General features: G+C 30.5%; 1 protein-coding gene and 1 long non-coding RNA gene across 11 annotated transcripts in view; one reads left to right on the top strand and one right to left on the bottom strand.

The window, feature by feature from the left end:
- The first annotated feature begins 298 nt into the window (after window positions 1–298).
- On the top strand, window positions 299–2648 carry LOC141450366 (uncharacterized). The gene is made up of 3 exons (XR_012456073.1): window positions 299–829; window positions 1310–1390; window positions 2410–2648. It is a non-coding gene; the product is annotated as an uncharacterized lncRNA (long non-coding RNA).
- Window positions 2649–2978: 330 nt separating this feature from the next.
- The window catches only part of LOC141450352 (uncharacterized), a 30217-nt gene continuing 6437 nt past the window's right edge, over window positions 2979–26758 (bottom strand). Inside the window, exons 9-29 of one of the 10 annotated variants that reach the window (XM_074120701.1) lie at window positions 25134–25240; window positions 24796–24888; window positions 24393–24521; window positions 23280–23363; window positions 23050–23188; window positions 22823–22890; window positions 22589–22711; window positions 21585–21714; window positions 21470–21487; window positions 20499–20602; window positions 20341–20409; window positions 19812–19916; window positions 10506–18529; window positions 10090–10232; window positions 9598–9778; window positions 9336–9396; window positions 7053–7188; window positions 6837–6931; window positions 6575–6714; window positions 4466–6317; window positions 2979–3766 (exon numbers count right to left, since the gene is read on the bottom strand). In XM_074120701.1, coding sequence (XP_073976802.1) covers window positions 18218–18529; window positions 19812–19916; window positions 20341–20409; window positions 20499–20602; window positions 21470–21487; window positions 21585–21714; window positions 22589–22711; window positions 22823–22890; window positions 23050–23188; window positions 23280–23363; window positions 24393–24521; window positions 24796–24888; window positions 25134–25240 — 1481 coding nt within the window. In that variant the 3' untranslated portion in view covers window positions 2979–3766; window positions 4466–6317; window positions 6575–6714; ... (4 more) ...; window positions 10090–10232; window positions 10506–18217. Of the gene's footprint in view, window positions 6318–6574; window positions 6715–6797; window positions 6932–7052; window positions 7189–9335; window positions 9397–9597; window positions 9779–10089; window positions 10233–10505; window positions 18530–19811; window positions 19917–20340; window positions 20410–20498; window positions 20603–21469; window positions 21488–21584; window positions 21715–22588; window positions 22712–22822; window positions 22891–23049; window positions 23189–23279; window positions 23364–24392; window positions 24522–24795; window positions 24889–25133; window positions 25241–26758 lie in introns of all 10 variants that reach the window. The other 9 variants (XM_074120697.1, XM_074120699.1, XM_074120703.1 and 6 more) reach the window with 9 other exon arrangements.

Genomic DNA, 26758 nt, shown 5'->3' with positions numbered 1-26758 from the left:
CAATGGAAAAATGTATTTGTAGGTAAGATCTTTTTTCAAAAGTAAGAGGTAAAAAGCTATAAAAAAAAAGGTCAAAATTGTCGTCTAATTTTGTTTATTTGATAGTATTAAGACGAATGCTAGATTGTAATTGTAAAGTCTATCATTTTTTAAAAACAGAACGTAAAAAGCAATTGGAATCATTGAACTTTTATCCCTATTTCACTGAGATGCTGTGGTTTCTTTGTACATTAGTTAATAATAAGGCAATGCTACAGGAATGATGCTGCTCCTGTATTTAATAAATACTGTACAGGACTTAAATTTTCGCGCCTCCTTCGTAAAATACATTTCCAACTTCTCAGTTCTAAAATATTACTCGCACAGAATTAAAAAAAAATATTGCTTTTTATTATGCACTAGTTTTCAATTATTTTAATTCATAATTTTTACATATGTTTGACAACTCATTAATATTTTGGATAACAGAACGTAACCTCCCTTGCTCAGTCTGCTCAGTTAGAAAGTGTAGTGCGGCACGGGAAGAGCAGGGAAATAGTAATCCTTACCCAAATCTGGTTATTCTACCTCTGAGGTGGTTGACTGAGGGTAAACTGATGCCTTTACGAAGATCTATAAAAAGTAAGGTTCTAGAAGCCAGTGTAAGAAAAAATAACAAGATTACAGAACTGATAAAAAGTTACTAGCACTGTATTTCGCTGGTAATGGTTTTTTACTATTTCGTAACAAGAATGAAGAGGGTAGTAGTGCCTACAAACAGGAGTAGAATGAGAAGTACTTTCTGGAGCGTGTGTGAACAAGACCTTTCCTTTTATATCGGCTTCATAAGGTATTTTGCTTATCTTTCTCAATTTGCCGCTTAATTTTTCACCATTCCTTTAATATCCACCGAACACGCATTTCTTTAGATTTTATGAATTAAATGAAATAATTTTGAACAAAGTTGAATTTGAAAAATCGTTTATTTTGGTTGATAAACTTAACAAACTAATGATTTAAATTTATGGCAGAGTGTAACTTGACTAAAACAAGTTTAGTACAACGTTAAATTGCAACGGAGGAGTAATTCATGTTAAAATAATTTAATGTTTGACAATGCTACGAATACGTTCTAAAAAATTGATCTGTTAAAAGATTTAAACTAAAATTTCAGCATTCATATTTTATATATTTCTTAAATTTTTGAAAGATACAAATTTATCTTCGCAACAAATGGTTGCGTTTTAATTTGCAGTGTCATTGAATAGAATGCTTTTTAATTAACAATTAAATCTATAAACTGTTTATTTCATTGAATAATGATTTTCAGATTGAAAACAGCCAATACTGTGAGTCAATAACTGTAAAACCATCCATCAACTAAAGTGGAAATGAAACATCGGTTAAATGAGTAAGTACAAAAAAATTTGTTATGAATCAATTACTTAAAAAATGTATTATTTAGGTATAGGTAAATTGCATGTTTGTATCACAACCTTGTTAAGTGATTTTTTGACTTAAAGTGAAAATAAAAAGTATTATTTAGTAGGAGAATAAATCAAAATCTTTAATTTGAAAAACAAAAAAATTTATTTGCATACCTATTTTGTTTTTACATAGACTTCATATTTTACTTTCTACTATACAAAAAAATATACATATAAATCATAAAAATACAAAAAGAATTGCTAAAAAACATTTAAACCTCAGGGAAACTTAAAATAATTAATAAATAGTTATTTTCAATCATGTTTGTTTTAATTTTAATGAAAAATTCTATATCTAATGTAATAACAGTCGCCGTATGTTGTGACGAGAGAAATTCGTGAATGCTCTCAACAGAATTCGTTAGTGTGGCTCATTGGTGCATCGACTAAACTAGGTTATGAATGTTATTTTTGAAGTTTAATATTTCAGATAGTGTTGGCTTTTAATCGACCTTGTAGGTTACACTGAGTAAATTATTTTTAGTTTTATTTCCGCTTAATTAAGCATTTTGTACATACACTTATTCAGTGTAGCGTACCCTTAGTGTCAAATTTCTACCTGTTTTCACCATTTCATATCTATACTGACTCAACCTATCTATTTTCAGACAGCAATTTTTTAAAAAATATTTTTAGCTGTTTTTTTGCAAATTTTATTTCTATACCAATTTTTTGTCAGTATTGAGTCAAGTTCAGAGTTCGGTAAAACGTAATCGCGATTCACTTCTAAATTAGTCACAAATAGATAAACGACTAATAAAAAGATGTACATAGGTTTTTAAGAAATTATCAATTATTAGTTTGATCACAGTATTCTTTATTTATTTTTTATAATATACATAAATTGTTATAGAAGTTTTTCTCGGGTTTCTTAATGCTAGGTAAAACTCAGTAAACATTTTAATTATTTTCATTTCAATTAAAATTAATTGTTAATTTTCAGGATTAAATACTGGTGATTTCAGAGAACTGCCTGAAAAACTATTCATCAATGGAAGCCCAAGTGAAAAAGACGTAAAACATCAATTCAGTGTGAATATTCCAACAACTTTGGTTAGGAATCTATAAAAAAAAAAAGAAGTATGTAATTAATATACGTAATATAGATGATTTCATCACAATTAAAAATTGCATGTTTAAAAAAAATATAAGTTGGTTTCTGAATAAAAAAGTCTTAAAGAATTATTTTATTTATTTTTCTATTTATTCTGGTAATTAATATAAAAAAAGTAAAAATAAAACGAAAAAAAATAAATATTTTATTAATATTTCAAAATGACGAAGAAAATAAAAAGGAAAACCTAAGGAAGGAAGGTTACAGAGTCTAGAGAGTGGTTAAAGTAAAAAAGGAAAACCTAGAGGGAAGGTTAAAAATGGCCGGAAGAGTCGTGAGAGTGTGTAAGAGCAACAGTCAGCTGGAGCAATCTAGAAGCCAGTGGTGGAACCTACCGATCAGGTGGAGTCTACTGCCGCCATCTTGCTCTGGCGGGTATATAACTAAGTTCGCTGGAAGGGCGGGGTAGGGTGGGGAGAACTGTCGAAGCGACAACATCTCCCGACATCATGATTCTTTGAGAGAGAGGTGATGGATGTTAGACTAGACTAGAATAGATATGTTTGGGAGCGACAGAGCGACCTTCCCCCCTGCATCACTCAAGTCATACTGACGAGAATTACTTGTGTTGCCGTATATATAGGGAAAGTTACAGCACTGCTACCTGGTGGCTACTTTTGGAACTATTTTTTACCTATCTGATAAGTAGCGCCCTCTGACGGGTTTTTTTGGAACTATTTCCCAACTGTCTGATAAGTGGCGCCCTCTGACGGATTTTTTTGGAACTAATTTTTTTTTATCTCGATTTCTGTACTACTTTAAGTTTCTCTGTTAGATTTAAACGTTTTTTAGCTATTCTTTTTGTACTTTGTTGATTTTTATGTATATCTTTTGTATAATAGAATGTAAAATATGAAATCTATGTAAAAACAAAATAGGTATTCAAATAAATAATTTTATTTTTTCAAACTAAAGGTTTTTATTTATTCTGCTAGTAAATAACACTTTTTATGTACCCTTTAAGTCAAAAAATCATTTAATAAGATTGTGCAGTGCGGCAGTGCACTGAAAAAAGCTCCGGGCGCCAATTACCTTAGATGTTGACGCGCCTTAAAGCAAAAAAAAAAAAAAAAAAGATTGTGATACAAACATGCAATTTTTTAAGTAATTGATTCAGAAGAAAAGTTGATTGTACTTACTCATTTGATCGTTGTTAACTCAACGTCTTTTACATTTCCGTCTTTGCCTAAATAAGAGAGGGATATGTAAGGGTGGGGAGAACGTTTGTCGTGAGCACATCACTCTACCCCCTACTAATCTATATACAGGAAGATTTTAGCACTGTTACCTGGTGGTAAATATTTAAACTACTTCTTAACTTGCCTACTTTGTCGCGTCCTCTTATGGATTTTTTTTGGTAATATTTTCCCGTTTTTTGATTTATATTACTTTTCTATTATATTTATTTGTGATTTATTTTCTTAAATTTTATACTACTTTTTTTGCATGCTGGACTTTTGTATTATATTTTTAAATATGCAAGGAAATAAATAGAGTTACTAAAATTAAAGGTTTTTCTTTATTGTGGCAACATCATGTCTTTCGTATTGATGAAAATTTCAGCAAGCAAATGAACAAACAATCCTGAGGTAATTTTATAACATTTTATTGGTGATACTAAACTTTTTGAAGCAAACTTACATTAATTTAAAAGTTTAACTTAGGTTTTATAGAACTGAAATCTTTTTGTAGACGAAAATTAATTAAATTTCAAAGATTACACAGAAACATAAAATATTTAATACTTGCATTTTTCAATCAGTTTGAATCTTTTTTCATGAAATTAAAAGTATTGATTTATCTGGACTTTTTTCCCCTGTTAACATGCTTTAGAAATAATAAAATTATTTCTAAAATTATTTAAAAACTATTAAGTTAAAACTACCTGAAGTAGAATTTCACAAATTAACAGTGTAGGTTCCAAGATTTCATGAACGAAATGTAGAAATTAGATGTGAATCACCTCAACTTATATATGGAGTGCTGCTGGATGTAAAGAAGGGCCAAGATCAAGAATTGCCAGCGAAGGGCAGAAAGGGTCCTTGAGCAAAGGCACTGGATGGAGAGAAAAACATACATTTTAAAACACAACTTTTATTTTTTAATGCAATTTTGATATTGAAACATAAGAAGTCGAGGCATAGCCTCTAAAACGGTCCACTATATGGGACCCAAGATTTCAAAATAAACAATTAACATTCATCACAGAATAACCAATTATGAAGATATACATATTTATCACATAGAAGTAGAAATGTTGTAAAGGAGATTTAATCTGAGCAAGCTTCATAATAATATTACATTACAGGTTGGTATTACATAATGTAAAGCCAGGACAAAAGTAATTTAGCACACTTCCCTTGAGCAAGCAAATCGTATATAAGACAAACCGAACATATTATCAATTTTATATATAATTTCAATAGCATAATCTAGGGAAGGGATTAGCTATGAGGTTAGCATACTGGACTCCCACGCGGAGGTCCCGGGTTCGAATCCAGCAGCTGACCCTTAGATTTTCTCTTCCTAGGAGCTTCTTACAGCTCACTGTCCGGTGATGGACAGTGTTGTCTGTGACGAGAGAACACTGTCCGGAGGCCGGCAGTGCACTGGAGAAAAAGCTCCGGGCGCTAATAACCTCAGCTGTTGATGCGCCAAAAAAAAAAAAAAAAATAGCATAATCTGATAATTTATCAAATACCTATGGGAAAAAATTGTTTCAACATCTTAATTTTTCTGTGAAATAATAAATAATTAAACATAAAGACTGCAGAGTAAGGGGAGTAAAATATAGAGTAAAAAGCAGGGGCTAAAAGGGATTTATCATTTATACTTTATATTGCAAAGAAATATTGAAAACAGAAAACCAGTGAACTTGGAGGTGTTCCAGCCATGCAGATGCAATTTTATATAAGATTAAGAACTTACTTGTTTTTCAACCAATTTTGCACTTAGAGTTTCCTTATTGTTGTAGAATATTAGCATAATTATTCTGTCTCAGGTAGTGTTATTGGAAGTTAAGAATAACTGCGTAACCCGACTAGAGAATAGTTGCTCGCCGACCCTCGAAGCGACATCTCCCTAACCATTATCCGAAATCATGATTCTATGGAAAAGAGGCGATGAGTGCTAGGCTAGACCTCACATATGTTTAGACTGTCCTACCCACGCATAACTCAAGTCTTACTGACGAGAATTTGTGCTAATTGGCGAATATCTATATAGGAAGGTTACAGCACTGCTATCTAGTGACTATTTCTGAAACTATTATTTCACCTGGCTGATATGTGATGCCCTCTGGCAGATTTCCTTAAAACTAATTTTTCATTTTTAATTAAATTAATTTTTTTGTTAGTTTCAAAAGTTTTTTTAACACTTCTTGTTGTATTTTGTTAATTTATAAATGTATTTTTTCGTATCATAGAATGTAAAATTCTAAAATTCTAATTACATAAAAGGTACGAAATAAATAGATTTTTCTTAAAAGTAAACTTTTTCTTGCTCCTGCTAAATAATAAGTATACATTTTTTTTTTTCCACTAGTCAATAAATCATATGTTAAATAAGATAGTGACACAAACATGCAAACTACCTACACCTAAATAATCCTTTTTTTAAAGTAATTCATTCATAACGAAAGTTGTTTGTACATACCCAATTGATCAATGTTTTCTCAACGTCTTTTTTATTTCCACTCCAGTTGATGGACGGTATTGCAGTTATTGGCTGTTTTCAATCTGAAAATCATTATTTAATGAAATAAACAGTTTTTTTAGATTTAATTGTTAATTAAAAAGCATTCTATTCAATGATACTACAAATTAATACGCAACCATTAGTTTGAGATACAAAATTTGTACCTTTCAATAATTTAAGAAATAAATAAAATATAAATGCTGATATTTTAGTTTAAATCTTTTAAACAGATCAATCTTTTAGTACGTATTCGTAGCATTATAAAACAATAAATTATTTTAACATGAATTATACTTACGTTGCATTTTAACTGTCATATATTATACCCAACATCATATTTTTTTGGGAGAGAGGTGATGGTTAGATTGTCAGAGATAAATGCACAGCAATTTTTTTTTTCATGACGTAAATGGTTTTTTTTCTGCTCCTAAATAGAACCTTTTTTACAATAGTAAAAAATTTGCATAATTATTTAGACTACGATATAAATATGCATATTACATATTACAACTAAATAATACCCTTTTTAGTAATTGATTTATGACAAAAGTTATTCGTACATTTTCACTAGATGTTTTCTCAACGTCTTTTTCATTTTATCTTCATTTGATGGACAGTATTGCAGGTAGTACTCCCAGTATTGGCTGTTTTCAATCTGAAAATCATCATAATTCAGTAAAACGAGTTAATCTTGAATAAATAAACGTTCTATTCAAGAGACTACAAATAAAAATCAAGTGTTTTAATTAGATGTAATAAATGATTGATTAGTCTACCTGATGAACAGCTCCACTAGTTATCATGGTAGGTACATAGATTTCCTTATTTGTTTATTGACCAGAATGTAGAAATAGGTACGAATAACCTTAGGGCCATGATTGGTACTGCGAGCTAGAGCATGGTGACACGGCCCTGAGGACAAAGGCACGGGATAAAGAATACAAAATATACATGAATAACATTTTGAGCTTGCAAATTAACATTAGTTTTTACTAATATTTTAATACTTTTTAAATGAATTTTTGATATTAAAAACGATGCGGCTTGTCCTCTTAACATCCCAATTTAACAGAACACATTTCAATATAATATTAAATATCCATTAACAAGGTAATTAAAATACCAACTTTAAACAAAAATTAATCATTTAAAAGTTGAAATCTAATGAAGGAGATTCAAATTAAGCGAGTTCGTTTACCGATGTTATAGTTTTTAAGTAACAGGATTTAAGTAACTTATCTCTTATAGTAATTTCCTTAACAGCAACAGTTTCAAAACTTAAGTTTTTGGGTTGATTAAACGACAAAAGGGACAGAAATAAACTATCATCCAACATTTCATTCATACTTCAGCTCATAAGTTCACAAGTTATGAAAAATCTTTATTTAATTTTTATAACAATAAAAACATTTAAACAATTTTACTGCTATAAATTTTCATTAATATCGTTTAGAATTTATTAAATATCACAGACTCACGCTGGCCATTTTCACATACAAAACCATTGTTCAGTAAACAGTAGCAAACCATTTAACTTAGATTGACTATGATTGGAGGTATCAAACTATTAATAAATGTTTGAAAATTGTTAGATAACAGCTGTATTTAATAGAACACACTAAGGCTGGAAACATAGTGGAGCGGCGGGCAAAGCGGCGATGATAGCTACTTCAGATCAAAGAGAGCGACGAGCAGCGAGCAAAGATTCGCATGCACATAGTGACGAGCTTAGTCGCGTTCTCCTTTTGACAAAACAAGATGGAGGAACTATTTTTATATGAAAATTCTTCGTTGAAACTTTGGTATTTGCAGCAGCTTAGTAGTAGGAGCTGCAGTGTACATGACATAAATAAGTTTAGAAATGAACTTGGTGAATTTCATCACTTGTACCAACAACTTCGGGAGCATCCTGGCAAGTTTCATGCGTATTTTCGAATGTCTATATCAACATTTGATTACATATTAGCCCAGTGTAACCCCATTAATCAAAATCAAATTTTATTGTTTTTGAGTAATACAGCTCATAACATGAGTTAGGCACAATATAGAAAAATTAACTATTTAGGTTATTTACTAAATACAAATCTGTGTAACCCCATTAATCCTAGCAGTTACTTTAAGATAAGAAAATCAAAATAAATAAAAATAAAATAGAAATATATGCAGATAAAAAGAAATTAGTCAATTAAAAAAACACAATAATTTTATTAAATCACTACACCATGATTTGTCATAAATTAATGTTGTTCATCTGAAAAACTGGAGTAGTACGACGCTACAGAAGAAGGATTGGAGAATTCGTCCTGATCAGAAGTAGTAGGACGTGAAAATGTAATTTAATTTTGCCTAGTATTTAGATGAAAGTTAGCATTAAGGGATTGAGAACCAAATTAAATGTAGCAAAAATTACCTGAATTCTCCATTAACTACTAATTGTTAATTAATTTAAACTATTAATTATTAAAAACTATTGTAGCTTCACAAATACTATGGCCCCACAGAGGTTTCTTTAAACAAACAACTAATAATGTATCAATATCCATAACCTTTGAAAAATAACCTTTACAAATTGAGCGCGATGAGAGCGAAGAAATCAAACATGTCATAACGCTTCGCTCTACTCTTTATAGATAGCGTTGCTCTATCTTTGCTTTGCTCGCCACTATGCGCGGTCCCATATGTTTACTTGTGTTTGATTTCGCCGCTTTGCTCTTCGCTATCATCGCCGCTTTGCTCGCCGCTCCACTATGTTTCCAGCCTAAAAGAACCGAATCGTGACGCCTCATTCATAAATGTCGGTTTACGCGTTTAGGTCCTACGTTGTTTACAAAAAAGTTAACAAGAAAACGAATTCTTGTAAGTGCCGTTTTTGCAACTTTTTTTCCTCGAAACCTATATAGTTTTTTATCTTTTATAGAATAAAAATGGTCAAAGTTGGGCATTTTTAATTAAACGTTACGCTTTTTCGTGCATTTTTTGGCGATCAACCCTTATACAATTCTTACTTAAGTTTTAATTATACGCACATCAACACAGAATAAAGTAATAAATGTACTTACTTTAATTTCTATAAGACAGTTCCTTCAATTGTTCAGAATGAACTAAATCTTTTTCTTCTATCTAAATAAAAAAATAGAAAATTAATTTATAAGCGACTTAATTTTTCTACTAATTACTACTTGTTTACTTAATTACAAAAATATCATTTTAAATTTCTTGTTTTGTTTTAGCATTCACATCAAATCATTTAGCCAAAATGTCACTTTAAATTGGATGCATAATTTAACATTTTGTAATTAATATATTTAAGCGTGTACCTACTGATAAATTAACTTTCAGTTTGAAGGAATATCATTTTTCTCCCATTTTCCTTTGTTCGCAGTTTTCATTAAATTTCTTTGTTTGTAATGGTTGCAGATCGGATACAAATCTTTTGTATTATTTACTTCTGCAAACTGTAAAATGTTTGCAGAAACAAAAGTGAAAATAACTGTAGCGGTAGCTAAAAAAAAAAATGAATGTTTTAACAAAGTATTGCTCTACCGCGCATGCACTTAAAATAAATAGACCACACCTATTTGGGCTAATGTAAAGATTAATCAAAACAATTACATGATTATTAGCTTGACTAAAAATAATATGGAAACAAAACAGAAGCAACATGCACATTGATGATGAATTTTTCAATCAATTTAAAATCAAACAAAAATTAAAACTTAAATTTTTCAGAAACACAGAGAATGATCCGAATTATATGAAAAAAAGTTTTAATGTTGTATTACTTTGAACATATTAAATAATATGTAAAACTACCTTAAGAAGTTTCACCAGTCAAGTGGTAGATAGATTTCCTTGTTTAATGTTTCATCACCGGGCTGCAAGTTGACGTACTGGTTAAGCCCAGAAAATAAATGAATTTGGTAGTAACAAACTTCAGTTATGTACTTTTAAATTACCTAAACAAATAGAACAAATATAATGAACTCTATTGTATCTATAAAGGCGAATGCAATCTTCAAAAGTACTTTTGTCAGTTACGTTTGACCAAGAAATCATTCTTCAAATAGTACAAATTTTGAATACAATTCAAACTTTTTCCATTTAAGATAAAAAAGTAAGATTTCAATAAGGGAACAAATATCGTTAAAAAAAGGAAATTATAAATTGACTGAAAAATAGTTTCATTTGATGTTAACGTATACAAATGAACGTTTATATTATACTTCAACCTTAGAAAGCAGCATTCTTTCAAGCAGTTCTTATGTACTTGAATGACACATACAGCACCCACAGTTGCTATTTGAAGGTTACATGGTGTGTTACACCATATGCTACATATGTATGTGGTATCATGACGTAAAAATAATGAAATAAAATTAATTAAATCGAGTATACATTTATTTTTTTTAAGGATCCTGTACGTGTTATTTGTATATTTTAATGTTCTGAGTAACTTTTTTAGTAGTCAGAATTCTAGAGAGTTAGTGTAGTTTATTCGGAGGGGGCTCATAAGATACTAAAGATTAGACATTTTAAAAAATCTGTAAGAGTTTAAATCCGTAAAGAACACGTAACATTTATATTGGTACGGAATGAATTTAAAGAGAGTATATTTGATCGTATTTCGAATGGCTTCCTGTTTGTATTCTTTCTGAAATGTCCTTACCTAAAGGTTTAGACTAACTGGAATTTTAGTAATTTATTTTTACACGAGCCAAAAAAAAAGAATGGATGCCACTGGCTTGAAACTCTGCACTTCATTTCATCAAGGAAATAAATATTGATACACAGGTCACATTAGCATACAAATAGGTCGATATAAGATTTTATTCAAAATAAAATCAATCTTAGCCGTACTTTGGTGAGAAAATAAAACATTAAACTTTGCAGGTCCGAGAATTTTGAGTAAATAGTTTTACACAAACTGACTTGTCTTGGTATTCGCTACAGAAGTTGGTGGTATGCTTGCGGTGTACAATTTATACATTTTAAATCTTTAAAAGCGACTTTTTAAACAAAAATCTAAGGCGTCTAACATAGTTCTTTGAAATTTCAGAAGGTATATTCTGATGCGTATCTGTTACAAGGGGACAAATGACTATCTCATTTGCAAGTATTTTATAAGATGTACATATATATTTTAAAAAGTAGCCCTTATCTTAGCGGCATAGATGTGAATTTCGGAGAATAAAACACAAAAACCCGATTTGTATTCCGCATGAGAAATATCTTCGCGAATATTTGTTCCAGACAAAGTAGGGCACACATTTAAACGAGCTTTTCTTGATAAAGACAGTAATAAAATACTAACGATTATTTTGCTCCGCATGTTCTGTGAATAGCTCGAAATTCAATTTTCAAACCGTGGATTGCCTGCAGAGCGACCTACGAAAAGGTTCTCATTAAGTACTTAATTATTTTTATGGGGAATAGAAAGATGTAAAAAATCGGTTCTGGCAGTTCTAAGATCTTAAGGAATGCCTTAGAAAATGTACCAGTTCGTTTAAGTGTATCTGTGGATAAACTGGACCGACCACAGATTTGGAGAAAAGTAATGTTAAAAATTTTGGTATAACAGCATCTATTATTGATCATGTCCTTCGGAAAAAAAAACCCGATGCAAATGGTGTTTTCTACAAACTAGGTTATTTTTTAAATGCACAATACAAACCTCCTCCCATGCGTTCAGAGACTAGATTAATCTCCTCCCGTAATTTCGTAAATCCAAATACAAAGTGAAGTGATAGCATATTAAATAAGTAGTTCTTGTTAGTTTGAAATTGATTATGGACACCAAGCACCAAAGCAATGTCGGACGGAAGCTTAGAATGAATCACATAAAACTCAATACCTTAATAAGTTTGTTTCCTAATTACATATCACAACTGCATTTACTAAGAGTTTCCAATAAATTAATACATATTGGTTTAATCTCATCAATCTAAATGAGAAACTAAAAAAAGATTTTTATCCATTTTAATATTGACATTTTTTCATAAGAAATGAAGTTATTATGGATAAAAAATGTCAAAAATAATTAATTTATCCCACATACTTCACCATTGCCCTCTTTCCGGAAACTATCTGCGTCTGTAATGAGCTAAACAAAGAAGGAAAAAAAACAAAACAAAAACATAATAGTAACAATCCAATAGCTTACAATGACTGAATGTTTTGTAGCAAGTAGCCGATGTTTAGCAGTAAATTAATAACATATAAAATAAATATAACTAAAAATTTGACTTCACCTTTAACGACGTAAAAATAAATATTTACAATTATTTACTAATCTAATCTATTAAGTTTTCTGATAACTTTCCCTGCCTTTTTTTTTTTACAAATTCACTTATTTCTCTCACAAACCATAAAATTTACATAAAATTGCTAAGGCAAAAATATTACTTTAACGCAATCCAAAAAAAGATGGTGAATATTATTATCTATTTAAACTGATGAAAAATATAAAATAAAATAAACTTAAATAATAAAAAATAATGCATTTTTTTTTTCACTGCTATTTTCACCCATTATCTTGACTTTTTTTATGAGACGCAACTTTAAATACATTTTGTCTTAGCAGATATGATGCTAACATGACGTTGGTTTTTCTATAACTATTCACACACACCAACTTTTTCATTCGAGACTAACAGTTCTTTGAAATTTTAAAAGCTTAACGACAGAAATGAATCTTTCCTGTAACTTGTATTTTCAGGTCCTTTTCAAATCTAGAGAAGAATCGTACCCAATAATTAAGGATTCAAATTGGCGAGGAATCCTTAATTTAATATTTTACTGTCACTAAAACCAATAAATTTTATAGTCGCAAATTTAAATAAAAACCATAAAAAATTATTCCATTATTTCATTATTTAAAAAAATTAATGTAAACTTCTCACAAAAGCTAAAAAGTAGAATTTTATATAATAAATACAAAACATTGATTTAAATTTAAAAATTAATGTATGTATTTTAACTGCACGTCATTCAAAATTATGAGATGAAATCCAAAATTAAAGCGTTTTTTTTGAGACTCTTAGCTTTGTTTTTTGTTCTTGCAACAAGTACAGACAACCTAGAAGAAAAATACCGAATATGAGACTCCAGATATCAGCGCCTTCATTAATAGTCTTTCTTATAGTGATTGGTTTCATACGGATGAACGTCTCGTTTTCACGAGAACAACGCGCCATCATCAATTTGTTCCACTTGAGAGGCATAAACCCCTAATCAATCCCGAAACCAAACAACTGTCGAAACAATGGAAATCTGGAAACTCGTCAGTTGTCAATAATACCAAGGAGGAAGTTTGGAGAGAAAAAAGAAAAATTAAGAGAAAATTCTGTTTTCATTAATTTAGGACAAGAACAACTTAACACTCTCCCAAAGACTACAAAAACGGAAAACAGAACTCAAAAGAAAAAGTTTTTTCACTTTAACACGCCCTCATATGTAGATGAAGCGTCTAAAGAAATCCTGGCGAATGAGGGATAGACACCCTCCTTTTCACCGGAGCCTTCCGATTTTTGGCTCTCTCTTATCTTAAAAAATTCTTAAGAGGAACACTATGTCTAGATAAAAGGGGATACGACGAAGACAACCAACTTGCGATGTTGCAACTGAATTCGTGGAAATATTTTTTAGCACTTTTATGTGTTACTTTTGGAGTACACTTCTTAAAACCAAGATATTTACAAAGCAATGTATGAAATTGACTGGAGCTGTTATGTATGTGTAAATAGTTTTAAATTAGAACTACTAAAAACCCTCTTTATCAATTTCTTTACCGACTACTTACAATTATTAGTCCGGACCAATGTTTTGTTTATTATTACAAATAAAGAAGAAATCTTGTCCGTAAAATCAGTAAACCAGTGCTGTTGAAATCGCAGTCACTATTAGGTCAGTTCCAACAAAGCCTCGCACTGATTTGTGATTGGCCAAAGCAAGCTCAAGAAAGTTCAACGTTTCAATTCAAAACAAATTCCAAACTGATAATCGGAAATAAAAACCAACTAGGTTGAAAATAGTTTGAGATGAACAGAACAGTATGAGGACCATATATTCACCAACAAATCTTTTTTTCTAATTAATCCCAAACTCATCAAGGATGCGTATGCTTAAGTGAAAACCACAAATCAGGTAGTTGGCTTCTAATCAGAAACTATTTGTGGGAACAAACCTAATAAAAACGGAAGACTTCACTTGTACCATATAATAAATAACAACCAAACCAATTATTTGAAACTGTGCGAACGGTGAATATTTGATAATTAATTTATGTTTGAGTCACTGATAGTTAAAAAGTTCTCGTATGATCTATGCACTGTGATTACGACTTATTAACAATGAAAATAATAATTTTGAAAGAAGCAGTTTAAAATAAATAAATTGTAGAAAAAAATCAAGCTGAATTATGTAGCCAACGAAATAAAAACATCATTACAATTAAGCTTACCAAAAGTTACCCCTGAAAGATGGAAGTTTAAGATGAGAAGATATATCAATAACTTAATAATGAAAGTATTTACAAAAATTTTTATCAAAATTTGAAGCTATTTGAATAAAAATCCTACATTTTGAAAAAAGAAAATAATTAGTTGGTAATTTGTACAATTTAAAAAACCTCCTTTGATATATCTGTTGCTTGGAACTTTGCACCACCAGTTTCTCTAAATGCACTATTTTTCATCAATAATTAACGCAATTTAGTAAATTTATTCATGCAGTTAAAGGAAGTTTTTTGTTTCTTACTAAAAAATACAAAAGATAACTTGTACTCAATTTGGTCCAGTTAAGAATATTTTCAGAATAGTATATCTTACCTGCAATTCATTGTGCTAATTATGCACTAAATAATTAAACTATTCTCTAATAAAAAAAAAAAAAGCTATCACAGATCTTAGATCACAGATTAGTTGAATATGAGATCACTTATCCTCCACTGAAGACTTAATGCGTATTTTCACATGAGTGAAAATTGTGAATAATTTAAATTGAATTACAATATTTAACTTTTTCATGCTAATATAAAAAAACCAATAATATTGGTAATGAATTGTTTTTGTTTTTTAAATAAAAATAAATAACTGGAAATATCATAATTTTCAAATCATAATAAAAAAGTGGTAGTGTAGACAAATAACTGCCTTCATTCTGTGGATCAATCTTATTAAGTTAGAAAGAGATGTTTTATTATTTACATAATCTCATTAACTATAATTTTGATTTTCTTTTCTTTTTTTAATTTCTCTAACTAGTTTAATCATTTGGAACAGAATTATTGATAGTGAGAACTGAAATAACAGCTATTATATTTAATTTTAAGATTTTTTTTTTTGTTTAATGATAATTTGCAATAAAGAGTACAAGATATAGTAAAATTCCGTGGACTCTCGTACTTCGCCATCAATAAAAAATCTCTTTCATTTTCGAAAAATATCCTCCACATTTTCCTTTTTTGAAATAGAAAATAAGGAATTAAATTATTTTTCACGAATAATTTCTAATTCCTATAAATTTCTTCAATCATGGATACAAGATGTTTAAATTTTAATTTTACTTATTTTTTAAGTATTTCATTTAGATTTATTACTTCATTTGTATATTTGGAAAAGTTTATTTTATTTTTTTATCCAACATAAAAAACTTTTTATCCTAAAGTAATATATAAATTTTATTTTTGTTAGTTATAAAAATCAATGCATAAAATTACATGGTTATTTGTTTAACCTGTCAGTGATTAAACTCAGCGTTCTGTTTTATCCTGTTATCATTTTTTAATTCTTTTAATTCTAGTCACTAGATGACGAGTTCTTTGAATTAAAATCCAAATTATATTTTTACTCACTTGCTACAGTGTTTTTTCAAATGTTTTCCGTAAAATACAATTAAAAAAGGTATAAAAGAACGAGAGAGAACCTTACTTTATCTCTCTATCAGGAAACTATCTTCAATTAGACCTATTTTGTAGACAAATTCGTAAGAAATGTTTTCAATAACTATTTCAGTAAGTCCTAAAAATAATAACAAAAATTACATCTTAAACAGAATGAAGGACGTTATTTGGAATTGGTAAAAACAAAATAAAATAAAAACAATAAAAAATTAAGTAATCTACTTTTTGTTTTCAAATCTTACCTGATTTTTGTTTCTATTGCATTATATAAATTGCATTCATAATTTAATATGCACTCTCATCAATACTGCGTCTGCTATAAATGAATTTTTCTGGTAAGTTGGTTCAGTAGTCGCTGATAATATAAATATATGCGCACTATATGATATATAAATTTCACAAGTTATTTATACATGTAAATAAAAGTATAGTGGTTATTTATTTATTTTTAGATCTTATATATATATTTTTCAAGTTTTCTTTAAAAAAAAAATCGGTTGACAATGGAAAGAAGTTTTTTTTTCTAAAGGAACAGAAAGTCATGATAAATTATACAGGTAGTTCGATTATAGAGACACTTTTTTCTTCTATTTGTCTATGATGCCGTTTGCAATTACATAAATAAAGGTGAAATTGGTTAGTCCATGACAATTTTTTTTTTTTTTTAATTTTCTATCTTAAACCTGAACGTTTGAAACAATCGATGATTTAAAAGTAAAAAGCAATACAAATAAATAGAAAAATATTTTAAAGCTAAGTTAAATTCTGATGTTTGAAGATTAAGAAAAAATTCAAACTTAGAAAAAAGATATTAATTAGTTTTAATCTAATTATCAATCATTCAGGTAGTAGGATAGTGTCTGAACCGGAAATCCATCAGGTACGAAAATTCTAACAATTTGACTAGAAGGTAGTATGCATTCAATTTTTATTTTAAGTTTTGGCTGCATTGAATTTTGTAAAAAACAAATTGGAAAAACCAATGACTGTAGACTTTTAGATTTGGATTTAACGTGATATTCTAAAAAATGTTCAATATTTTTCTATAACCGAACTTGTTTACAATTTTTTTTTTTTTTGCTTTCTTTTATAGCAAGCCATGTATAAATAACTTAATAATGTTTACGAAAATAATTATTTTTCCTTGCAGGAAATATATATTTGAGATTATAAGTAGTGACTGTTCACTGGAATTGGTTAATAAATCACTAATTAAGGACAAAGACTTAACTACGTGATTGAAATATCTAAAAATTCAAAATGTGAGAAGAAATTAAAACTAAGGACAAATAAAAAAATATAAAATCAGAATAAATACAAAAATGAGAAGCAAAATGACAAGGGAATCTTCCAAAAAAGAGAATAGCCATACTTTTTTGTACTTAAAACAAGTGCATCCTCCCGCCATGTTAAAAAATAAATCTGATGTTACAATTCAGATATGTAGGATTAAGTGGCCAAGTTTAAGCCTAAGGTTATTTTTTTATTGTATATAATTAAACTTATTACACTATTCGTTTTCTTTTTTAATTATTTTTTCACACATTGTTCATATATATCATGTATTTAAAATATATATGCAACAATGTTACATATTTTTGTCTTATTTTTTCTTATATTATTTATATAGAATATTATTTATATAGAGACACTAAGATCATAAGACTAGAAACTAACAATAATATGCTTTTTTTTCACTAATTATATCAACTTATAAAGATTTGAACTAAATACAAACAAAATTTAATTGCAAAATAAATTTAGACGCTTCTTACTACAAATTCTAAGGTTGCAATTTTTGTTGTTGCTTTGCATATTCAAAACTTATTTGCAAATTACTAGGACAAATGTGATTGAACATATTAATGATTACAAAATTTATTCCACAAATATGTAAAAATTTTTTTTTCCCCTGCATTGCTAATAATATTACAACCACGTTCAGTACTTCGAGAAGTTCACTGTTGTATCTTTATTTATTTATTTTTTAAAATGCTTTCTACCTCAATAGGCAGGTTTGTTTGAAAACCTTACAACTGGATGTCATAATGGAAGTTTAGTTGGCGATACATTCTTCGGTTGATCATTTGGTTTCGAAACCGACAAAGACAGATTTGATGACCCACCAATAACTTGTGATGCTGAGGATGCAGGTAAAGTGCTACCGATTCCATCACCAACACTACTAGTACTTGTTGTTACTGGTGAAATATCCTCTGCGCTGGTCACCATCCTCAATGATATCATCGACAAATCCACCATTTTCCTTTGGAATTTGTGGACAAATGCCGCCGCACTCGTTGTATTTTCGAATATAACTGTAGCGCGTTTCGTCTCTGAGTTCAATTTCACGCGCTACAAAGAAAAATTCCTAATGATATAAACTTGAACTTAACACTTAAAATTATATCTTAGTTCCCAAATTGATTAATGTTACGACATTCTTGTTCTTTAAAATGAATAGAAAATTCTTTTCCAACCGCGGCTTTACTGGTGACATAAACATTTCTATAAAATGGATTATTATTATTTTTTTGAACTAGATAATTACATGATCTTCCTAAGAAACGAAGAAGAATAGAATAGAAGGATCTATAATGTCTGCGCGCTAAGTTCCTAGAACTTAGAAATTCCCTCTCCCACAATCAGGATGTGTGTTGAGGATTGTATATTTTAAAAACATAAATACATGAATAATATAATTCAATTTGGGAACTATTGATATAAAGTACATATTTAACTGTTGTTGGTATAAGCTGTTAATAAAAAATACAACCAGCAAATGACTACATCAAGCAAATAAGTGCTTATTCAAAAAATAGCAAATGAAAAACAACCGCATGCAAACCATACAAATAGAAGAGAAAGGACATGAGGAACAGTAAATAATTGTATTTAACATATGATGTGAAAACTGGAGGTAGCTTTAATAAAAACAAACAATATTACTTATAATCGATTTTTTTTTACTTCAATCACTTACTAACGTAAAGAAAATAGAATGCACTAAAAGTTTGTTAATTTCTCCGGTACTTTTCAACAGCGCTTTTCTTATTCCACAAATTCATACCGCTGCTCCCCATTCTTTCCTCCTATATCTATAACTAAGAACTTAATATCCTGGCCTAATCCTTTATAATTGGTACAATTTGTTAAAGCCAAAACCAAAAATACATTTAGTTACACTATCAACAAATATATTACATTAAAATGCAACATGCATAACTACTAACATCATCCAAAAAACAAAGCTAATAAAAATATGCTTCTAAAAAGAATACAAAACTCCACTCCAGTTGATATTTTATGACTAATTTCTTATTATAAACTACATTACGCTTGAGAAATTCTACAAGTGTGAACTAGATGAAACAAGTATAAAAGTTATAATAAAGTTTGGGCTCAAGATTGAATTTAACGTCAAATAGATTCCTTCATTAAATAGATAAAATAACAAATTTTTAACGAAAATTCGTAGAGCAAACTAAGTTAATAAGCAAATTATTACTGGAATTTTGTAAGCAATTTCAAATTTTATTAGTGTTAACAGGTTTTTAAAAAAATGAAAAGAAAATACAGTCATCCAATTTTTTAAAAGCAAGCTTGAAAGGAAGTGGCATTTACAAAAGTAACTTACTTCAACTTTTCCCATTTGTTTCGCCATATTTTCCAACTGTTTCTGTGTTGTAGAAGCAGAAAGGTTGTCTACGATAACTATTCGACTTTTCGGTGGGCTATCATTCTAAAACAGAATAAATCTTACAATGTTGCTTATGTGTTGATCTTTACTTATTCACTTATTACATATTTTATTTTACTGATTTGTTGGGATACATCTTCATTAAAAAAAACAATCCGTGCACATCTCTCTTTAAAAAATATTCTTTTCATTACACACAACTGAATCAGTTAATTTGAAAAGAAAAAACAGCCTATCAGCATGAAAAACTAATACACTGTCAAATAAGGGTCAGACGTTCAACCCCTGCATCCAGGCGTTTGGTAGAGATAGTTAAATTGTGAAACTACATGAATTTAGCACCTAACACGATGTTTCCAACTTACACTTAAGAATGACTTTGGATTTCTTAGGCAAAACTAGTCTACAAATAATAGCCTTGGCCTGCAGTAAGTCTCATAATCTATAAATGTTAATTATTACTTACTTTTACTTGGACACTAGGCTTTGTCCCTGTACTGATTTTTTTCAACTTAGAAATCTGGGCAGTAGATAACTATCAACACATCAAGAGAATTTATTATTACACATTGTTTAGTAAAAATTCTCCACAATACATAATATTAATTACATAACAAAGTTTACCTTCTTCACGACCGTTCTTCCGTCTTGTAACCTAACCCGCACTATTCTGAACTGTTGGGAAGCATTGCCAGTATGAAGGGCTGACGTCACAGCTGCCTGTTCATCTGTAATTAAAATTTTATTGGAAATCGTTTTATATTTATGCACAATTAAATTTTAATGTGGATAAAAATACATTATTTCCATTCTACACCCGAAATATTGATTTTTTTTTTGTATGGATAACCCGGCCTGCAATAGTGCAGTAACCAATGGCAGGTTAAGCGAATCCTACATGATGTGAAGATTATTGCCAATATTCTTACACACTGGCAAAAATGAAGTGTGTTGTTGTTTAAAAGATAGTTTGCTTAATACTGTCCAGTGGTAATTATCAACATTACTCTCGTTTTTCTGCGTAAAACCACTTTCTTCTTTGAATAAGCCGATGGTAGCACTGGAATTTCTACAAAAACAACTAATTGAAAGACTGCCGGTTCAAAATCAAAATAAGATTCACAAAAAATAGATTAACAGCAAAGCTTTCTCATAAATTGTCACCTACTCTAGTACTTGTACAGATTGTTCTTTCCGAGTCGATCACATGATCTACTTAGGGATCAATGCATCGAATACAACCAGCGAACATTGATGGCTAAAATCCCAATATAAGGTCTATCCTTTTTTTAACGAAATTATTTTATAAAACACTTCGTAAAAAAAAATTAAGGAACCTTCTCCAGAACGTTTTTAAAAGTTAAATTTTCACATATTTTGCTATCCAGTTTCTTGAAAGAGAAAATAAGAAGCTAAATATTGTGAAATAAATATTTTAGTGAAAAAATAAAATGCACTCTTTGTGGAAAGCAGCTTTAGATATAATAATGATTATTAACTATTATTAAAGCAGATAATGATTTTCAATTCTTGGCATCTTTGAATTAATTTTCAAATTAACAATATTATGGAAATTGAAATGAAATCCTACTAACCTGCAGTTCTTTTCCTCGCTGGCGGGAACAAAGATCGGAGAAAAGAGAACAAAAAATAACAGTTAAAATAATGAACGAACACAGGTAAATAAATCAGTTTAGAGGCCCTATATACCTGCCAACATCTGAGATTTTTGTTGAGCTGCTACTTTCCTCTTCTCTTCTTTTTGTTTCAGCACTTGTTCCCTAAGCTTCTTCTGTTCCTCGATCTTTTTCCGGTAGGCTTTCATTTCTTCATCTTCTTCCTGTAAAATATAACTCAAAAATGAAACATCTGCTAACACAATAGCAAAAATATAATTGGCATATATGGTACGATAATTGACTGATGGTGGTACTGCATCAGTCTTTGCCGAGTAATCTTGGGAAAATCATCACCAGATTTCCTTAATTCAAAGAGGTATCAAGGATACCCTTATCTCCAGATCTAATTAACTCCACCATTGAACAATTTTTTTGGAAGGTAAATTGAGCAAACTATGGTTTCGATATTAATAGAACCAAAATAAGCAATCTACCCTTTGCAGACGCTATCATTATTATGGAGGAATTCTGCAGTAGAACTGTCCCAAATTTTTCAACAGTTAAATAAGCGAGAAAACAAAGCTTAAGAAAGCCTTTGAACTCTAATTAAAGAGAAGAAGCGAAAAAGGGCAGAGGTTATTATCTGTCTTGGCCAGCATATCTACAAGAAAGGCATACTGTGAGAGCTTAGAAGAAGAATGGCATTAGTCAGTTAAAAAAATAGCAAAAACATTAAACATCTAACACCGTTTACAGATCTAACATCGTCGAATTTCATGATTGCGCGAATAAGATATATCCTTTAAAATACGTTATCTATTGTTACAGGAAATTTACAAATTTGCACAAGAGAGATAACGAGTCAAAAGATCGATCCAAAATACTATTGTATATCTAAGCTATTTTACGCTCGCCATTTACATTCCTTTCTCGTACCAAACAATTTCCTGGCTGGTCAAACATCAGTTTCCATAAATAAGTTCTCTCCAAATTTAATTTGCCAACACTTGAAGCTGGTTGTTTTGCTATTCAAAACTTCTTTTTAACGTACTACGTACTAATAACGTATTAATTTAATACTAAGTAAATAGATACCTCAGGTTCTGGAATGTTTTTCTTTTGAACTGGTGTATTGGTGACAGGAACTTCATGAAGGTTTGTGATCTGTATCTTTCTTAGAGCTCCAGTTTCTACTCGAACAGGTTTTGGTGGCGTTAACTATCAAATATTGAAATATATGCATATTATACGAATAGGATACCTGTATCTGTTATACGAACGTTGTAATATCAGAAATATAATAATTAAAAAAATAAAAAGCATAAAAACCTTATTTGGTTGAATTGGCTCTTTCCTCATATTTAACAATTTACCACCTCGACCTCTGACAACTGGTGCTAAACAAAGAATAATTTCAAGAATAAATAACGAAGAACAAATAACAAAGTAATAATGTATCTTTAATACGTGTTAAAACTTATTCAACTAGAAAGTCTTAGATACTACAATAAATTGTATTGTAATCTTTATAAAGTTATAAAATTTAATATTTATACCTTGAAATTTGATATTTTTGAAAATGTACTTTTTATTAACCATTGGTATAAATGGTTTTTTATGTTGCAGTTGCATATGATGATGATGTGGAGGTCTGCTGCCGCCGAACATATGGGGTTGATTCAAATGCTGGTTCATCTTATGTGGCAAAAACAGTAAAATTTGTTTTAACGAAATATTCATGTTAATTAAATGTTAATTTTATTTAGATATCTTTTGGCTTTCATACCTGCGGATTGTAAATATCCTGTTGAGGACCAGACACCGTTGATGTCTGTTGACCACCGTAATAACTGTTATCATTCCAATTCATCTGAAAACAAGGTATCAATATAAAATTGATTATTTATTTTTTGCACCAGGTTTCTGGGACGTTTATTATGTTGGGTTCAGGACTTAAGACTTACATTGATGAGCTTTACAAATCTAAGAATTTGGTGTGAACACCCAAACGAATTTCTCTTAAAATTTTCAATGATCTAACTCATAATTTCAAACTCCGAATGTTAAAAACACACTTCTTACTAACATTATCCATTGTTTGAAACCGTACAATAAAGTAAATGACACTTTTATCATACATGTCGCACCAGTTGGCAAATAACAGGAAAAATTAGCTGCCTAGACTAAATTTTGATAACTGGGATTAAACAAAATTTCACACTTTGGCGATCTTTTTTTTTTTTTTTAAATAAATACATTTTCAAAAAACTACAACTCTTGCAGACGCTTGAAAATATGAAGAACATTTATTAGCGTCCTGAGCATTTTATTTTTAAAGGGATTTATGACTTGATTTTTATTTCGTCCTTGTACAAGGAATGTAGGAATTTTATGTATGATGGATGCTCATCTTACCAGATTCGCTAGCCATTCACCTACAAAACTATTGTAATTCATCATCGCTTTTAAAGGTTTATAATCATTCGCAGTGAAAGATGCTACCAATATTGTGAGCTACTGCATTAATCTGAAAAGACCGATTATTAACTGAATTGGCAGCTTTTAGCATTTCTTTGATTACCGTTATCTGGCAACATGCCTTTTTTTATAGGGCTTAGAAAGGTGGGTCTAGCTCCTAAATTGTCACTGATAGGAGGAGAGGAAACGGATTCACAAACATCCAGTATGATTGCAATGCTACAGCCAGTTCGCGAAATGAGATGGAATAATACGCTAAAATGACTGGTGGAAAACAACATGGATCTTGTAAAAACGATAAGATTCTCCAAATAGTGCTACAAGGATCGGCGAAATAAGTTTTCACTAGTTACTCAGTCTGGGGAACAGAATCCGCCCTATGCTATAATCTAAACAACCGGCCAAAATATAAAATTCTCACCTGAGGCGGCGCCAAATTTGATCCCACGTTAGGCCCAACTGGTTGATAATTTGATTGCACTGATTGTTGTTGAGGTGGTTGTTGCTGATGATAGTAAGGATCTGCACCAGTGTTCACACCATTGTAATACTGAAAATATAATGCATTTTTACATATAATAATGTACGTAACTTTAAATGTTAAGAAATCTATTTTTTAGGAGAGGCCTAAGTTCTACCTACCAAATTAGATATCGTAGACAAAGATTTGAAGCGTATTCTTTACTATTAACATTTTTCAAACTAAAAAAAAGGTAACTAAAAGCAGGACTCTAAGTCATGAAAATTAACAGGAAGAAGTGGATCAGTCTTAAAGTTATTTATTTATTTATATTAGGCTATAACTAAAAAACTAAACTATTCACCTGTTCACCGTGACCATAGTTACTACCAGGGGTGACTGCATTCTGACTGGAATAATAATCATTAGTACTTCCTCCTTCACTCCACTGTGAAGCCTAAAAATATATTTTAAATCTTAGATTAATAAATAAACAAAAGTCATGAGTGATCTCACACTAATTTTCCTTACAACACAACAAGATATAATTTTTTTCTTAGACAGAATTCAGTGTACATAAATGTTGCTAACATTATCAACATTGCAAAACTGCATATTATACAGAAATGACACTCTCATTTCCGCTTTGTACTCCATACAGCCAGAATAAACAAGAGATGGAGCTCACCTGATGACTCTTACCTGATTTGGTTGATATTGGTTTTGATATGGTGGCGGAGCTGGCTGGAAATTAGATTGTAAGTTTTGGCTTGCTTGGGCATAGTTTGTTCCGTTCCACATGTTAAGATCTGTAATAATAAAAGCGAATATTAATTTTAAGGAGTTTTGTACGAATTCCAGGACAGCTTCAAGAATCTTCCAAATGAGTAATAATAAAAATGTGACGAAGATTTTACAAGTCAAAATTTAAAATCTGCCGTGGACACTGTTAGAATTTTTTAATTCTCAAAACTACAAAAATTTGTTTCTTTCAAAATATGTTTACTGTGGTAGGGTAGGGTAGGGTAGTAAGCAGGGTCTCCTCTCTTTCTTAAAATCAATTGTGGAGAAAAGATCTGATTTGATGGTACATAAAACAAACCACAAAAGACCCCGTCATTCAAAACTTTCAAACTTCCGTTCAAAACATTATACTTATCGGTTATAATCTTACTTCGCTCTCAATAATTTTAGAAGGGTGTGTCATACAATATGATTCAGTGAAATGGCAGATTGAAGGAACCCTAATTCTCGCTGAGAAATGTCCTAAAATAACTTTTCTTGGAATATTATTATTATTATTATTTCTTTTTTTAAGCTTAAGAGACTAAATAATATCCTAAGTTTAAGCAAACCTTGGGAAAAAGGAGTACTTTATTGGAGTGTTTCTTGAGTTGTGGCAGGCTTTCAATGGAAGACCAACAGCATCCTTCAACTTATTTCCTTATTTTAAATTCTTACTTGACTGATAGATATTTTCGAGTGAAAGTTGGAACTATTTTTTCTCCGTTCAGTCTTGCTGATGCCGGAATGCTGCATTGCAGGTCCTGACCCCTACACAATCTACTCTTCATACCTGAAGAGATGACTTCAAACCTGAGACTAAAAGTGAAGTAAAGTAATCGGCTAATTTTTCAGGCGGCGCTTAACGTCCAATTACCAATTTGTTATTGCGGACAAGAATGGAAGCGCACACTTTCCTATTAACATTTTTCTAACTAACTAAGCAGCTCTACAGCCCACAGTGAGCCTTGGCTTCCCCAACAATGCTCCACCAGTCCTCTCTACACATGGCCCTTCTTTTCCAGTTCTCCACCTTTAGCACTCCAAGGTCCCTCTCAACATCCTGGAGCCAACGTCTTCTCGGTCGCCCTCTTCGTCTCGTACCGAAAACGTCCGCAAGTAACATTTTCCGAGGCATTCTGTCCTCCGCCATTCTCGCAACATGTCCTAGCCAATCTATCCTCCTCACTTTGATGAACTGTACAATATCACATAACTCATAACTCATACAGCTCTTTATTACTTCTTCTTCGCCATGCACCCTCCTCCAGCACAGGTCCAAATATTCTTCTTAATATTTTACGCTCAAACACCTTCAGCGTGTTGACTGCGCTAGCACTTAGGGTCCATGTTTCTGCAGAGTATATCACTACAGGCCTTACTAATGTCTTGTACAGTGCTACCTTTGTTGCACGAGACAGCAAGGAGGAGCAGAAAAACTTCAAATTGGCGAAATAGGCGCGGTTTCCCAGCATGATTCTCCTGTTTATCTCCTGTTCAATTTTGTTCTCATTGTTCAGCTCAGCCCCCAGGTATATGAATGA

This window comes from Rhodnius prolixus, unplaced genomic scaffold, assembly GCF_049639745.1.
Source record: "Rhodnius prolixus isolate KJV_2025 unplaced genomic scaffold, Rpr scaffold_2, whole genome shotgun sequence".
NCBI lineage: Eukaryota > Metazoa > Arthropoda > Insecta > Hemiptera > Reduviidae > Rhodnius > Rhodnius prolixus.
The sequence above is the reverse complement of the archived record's forward strand: the minus strand, read 5'-3'. Positions and strand labels throughout refer to the sequence as shown.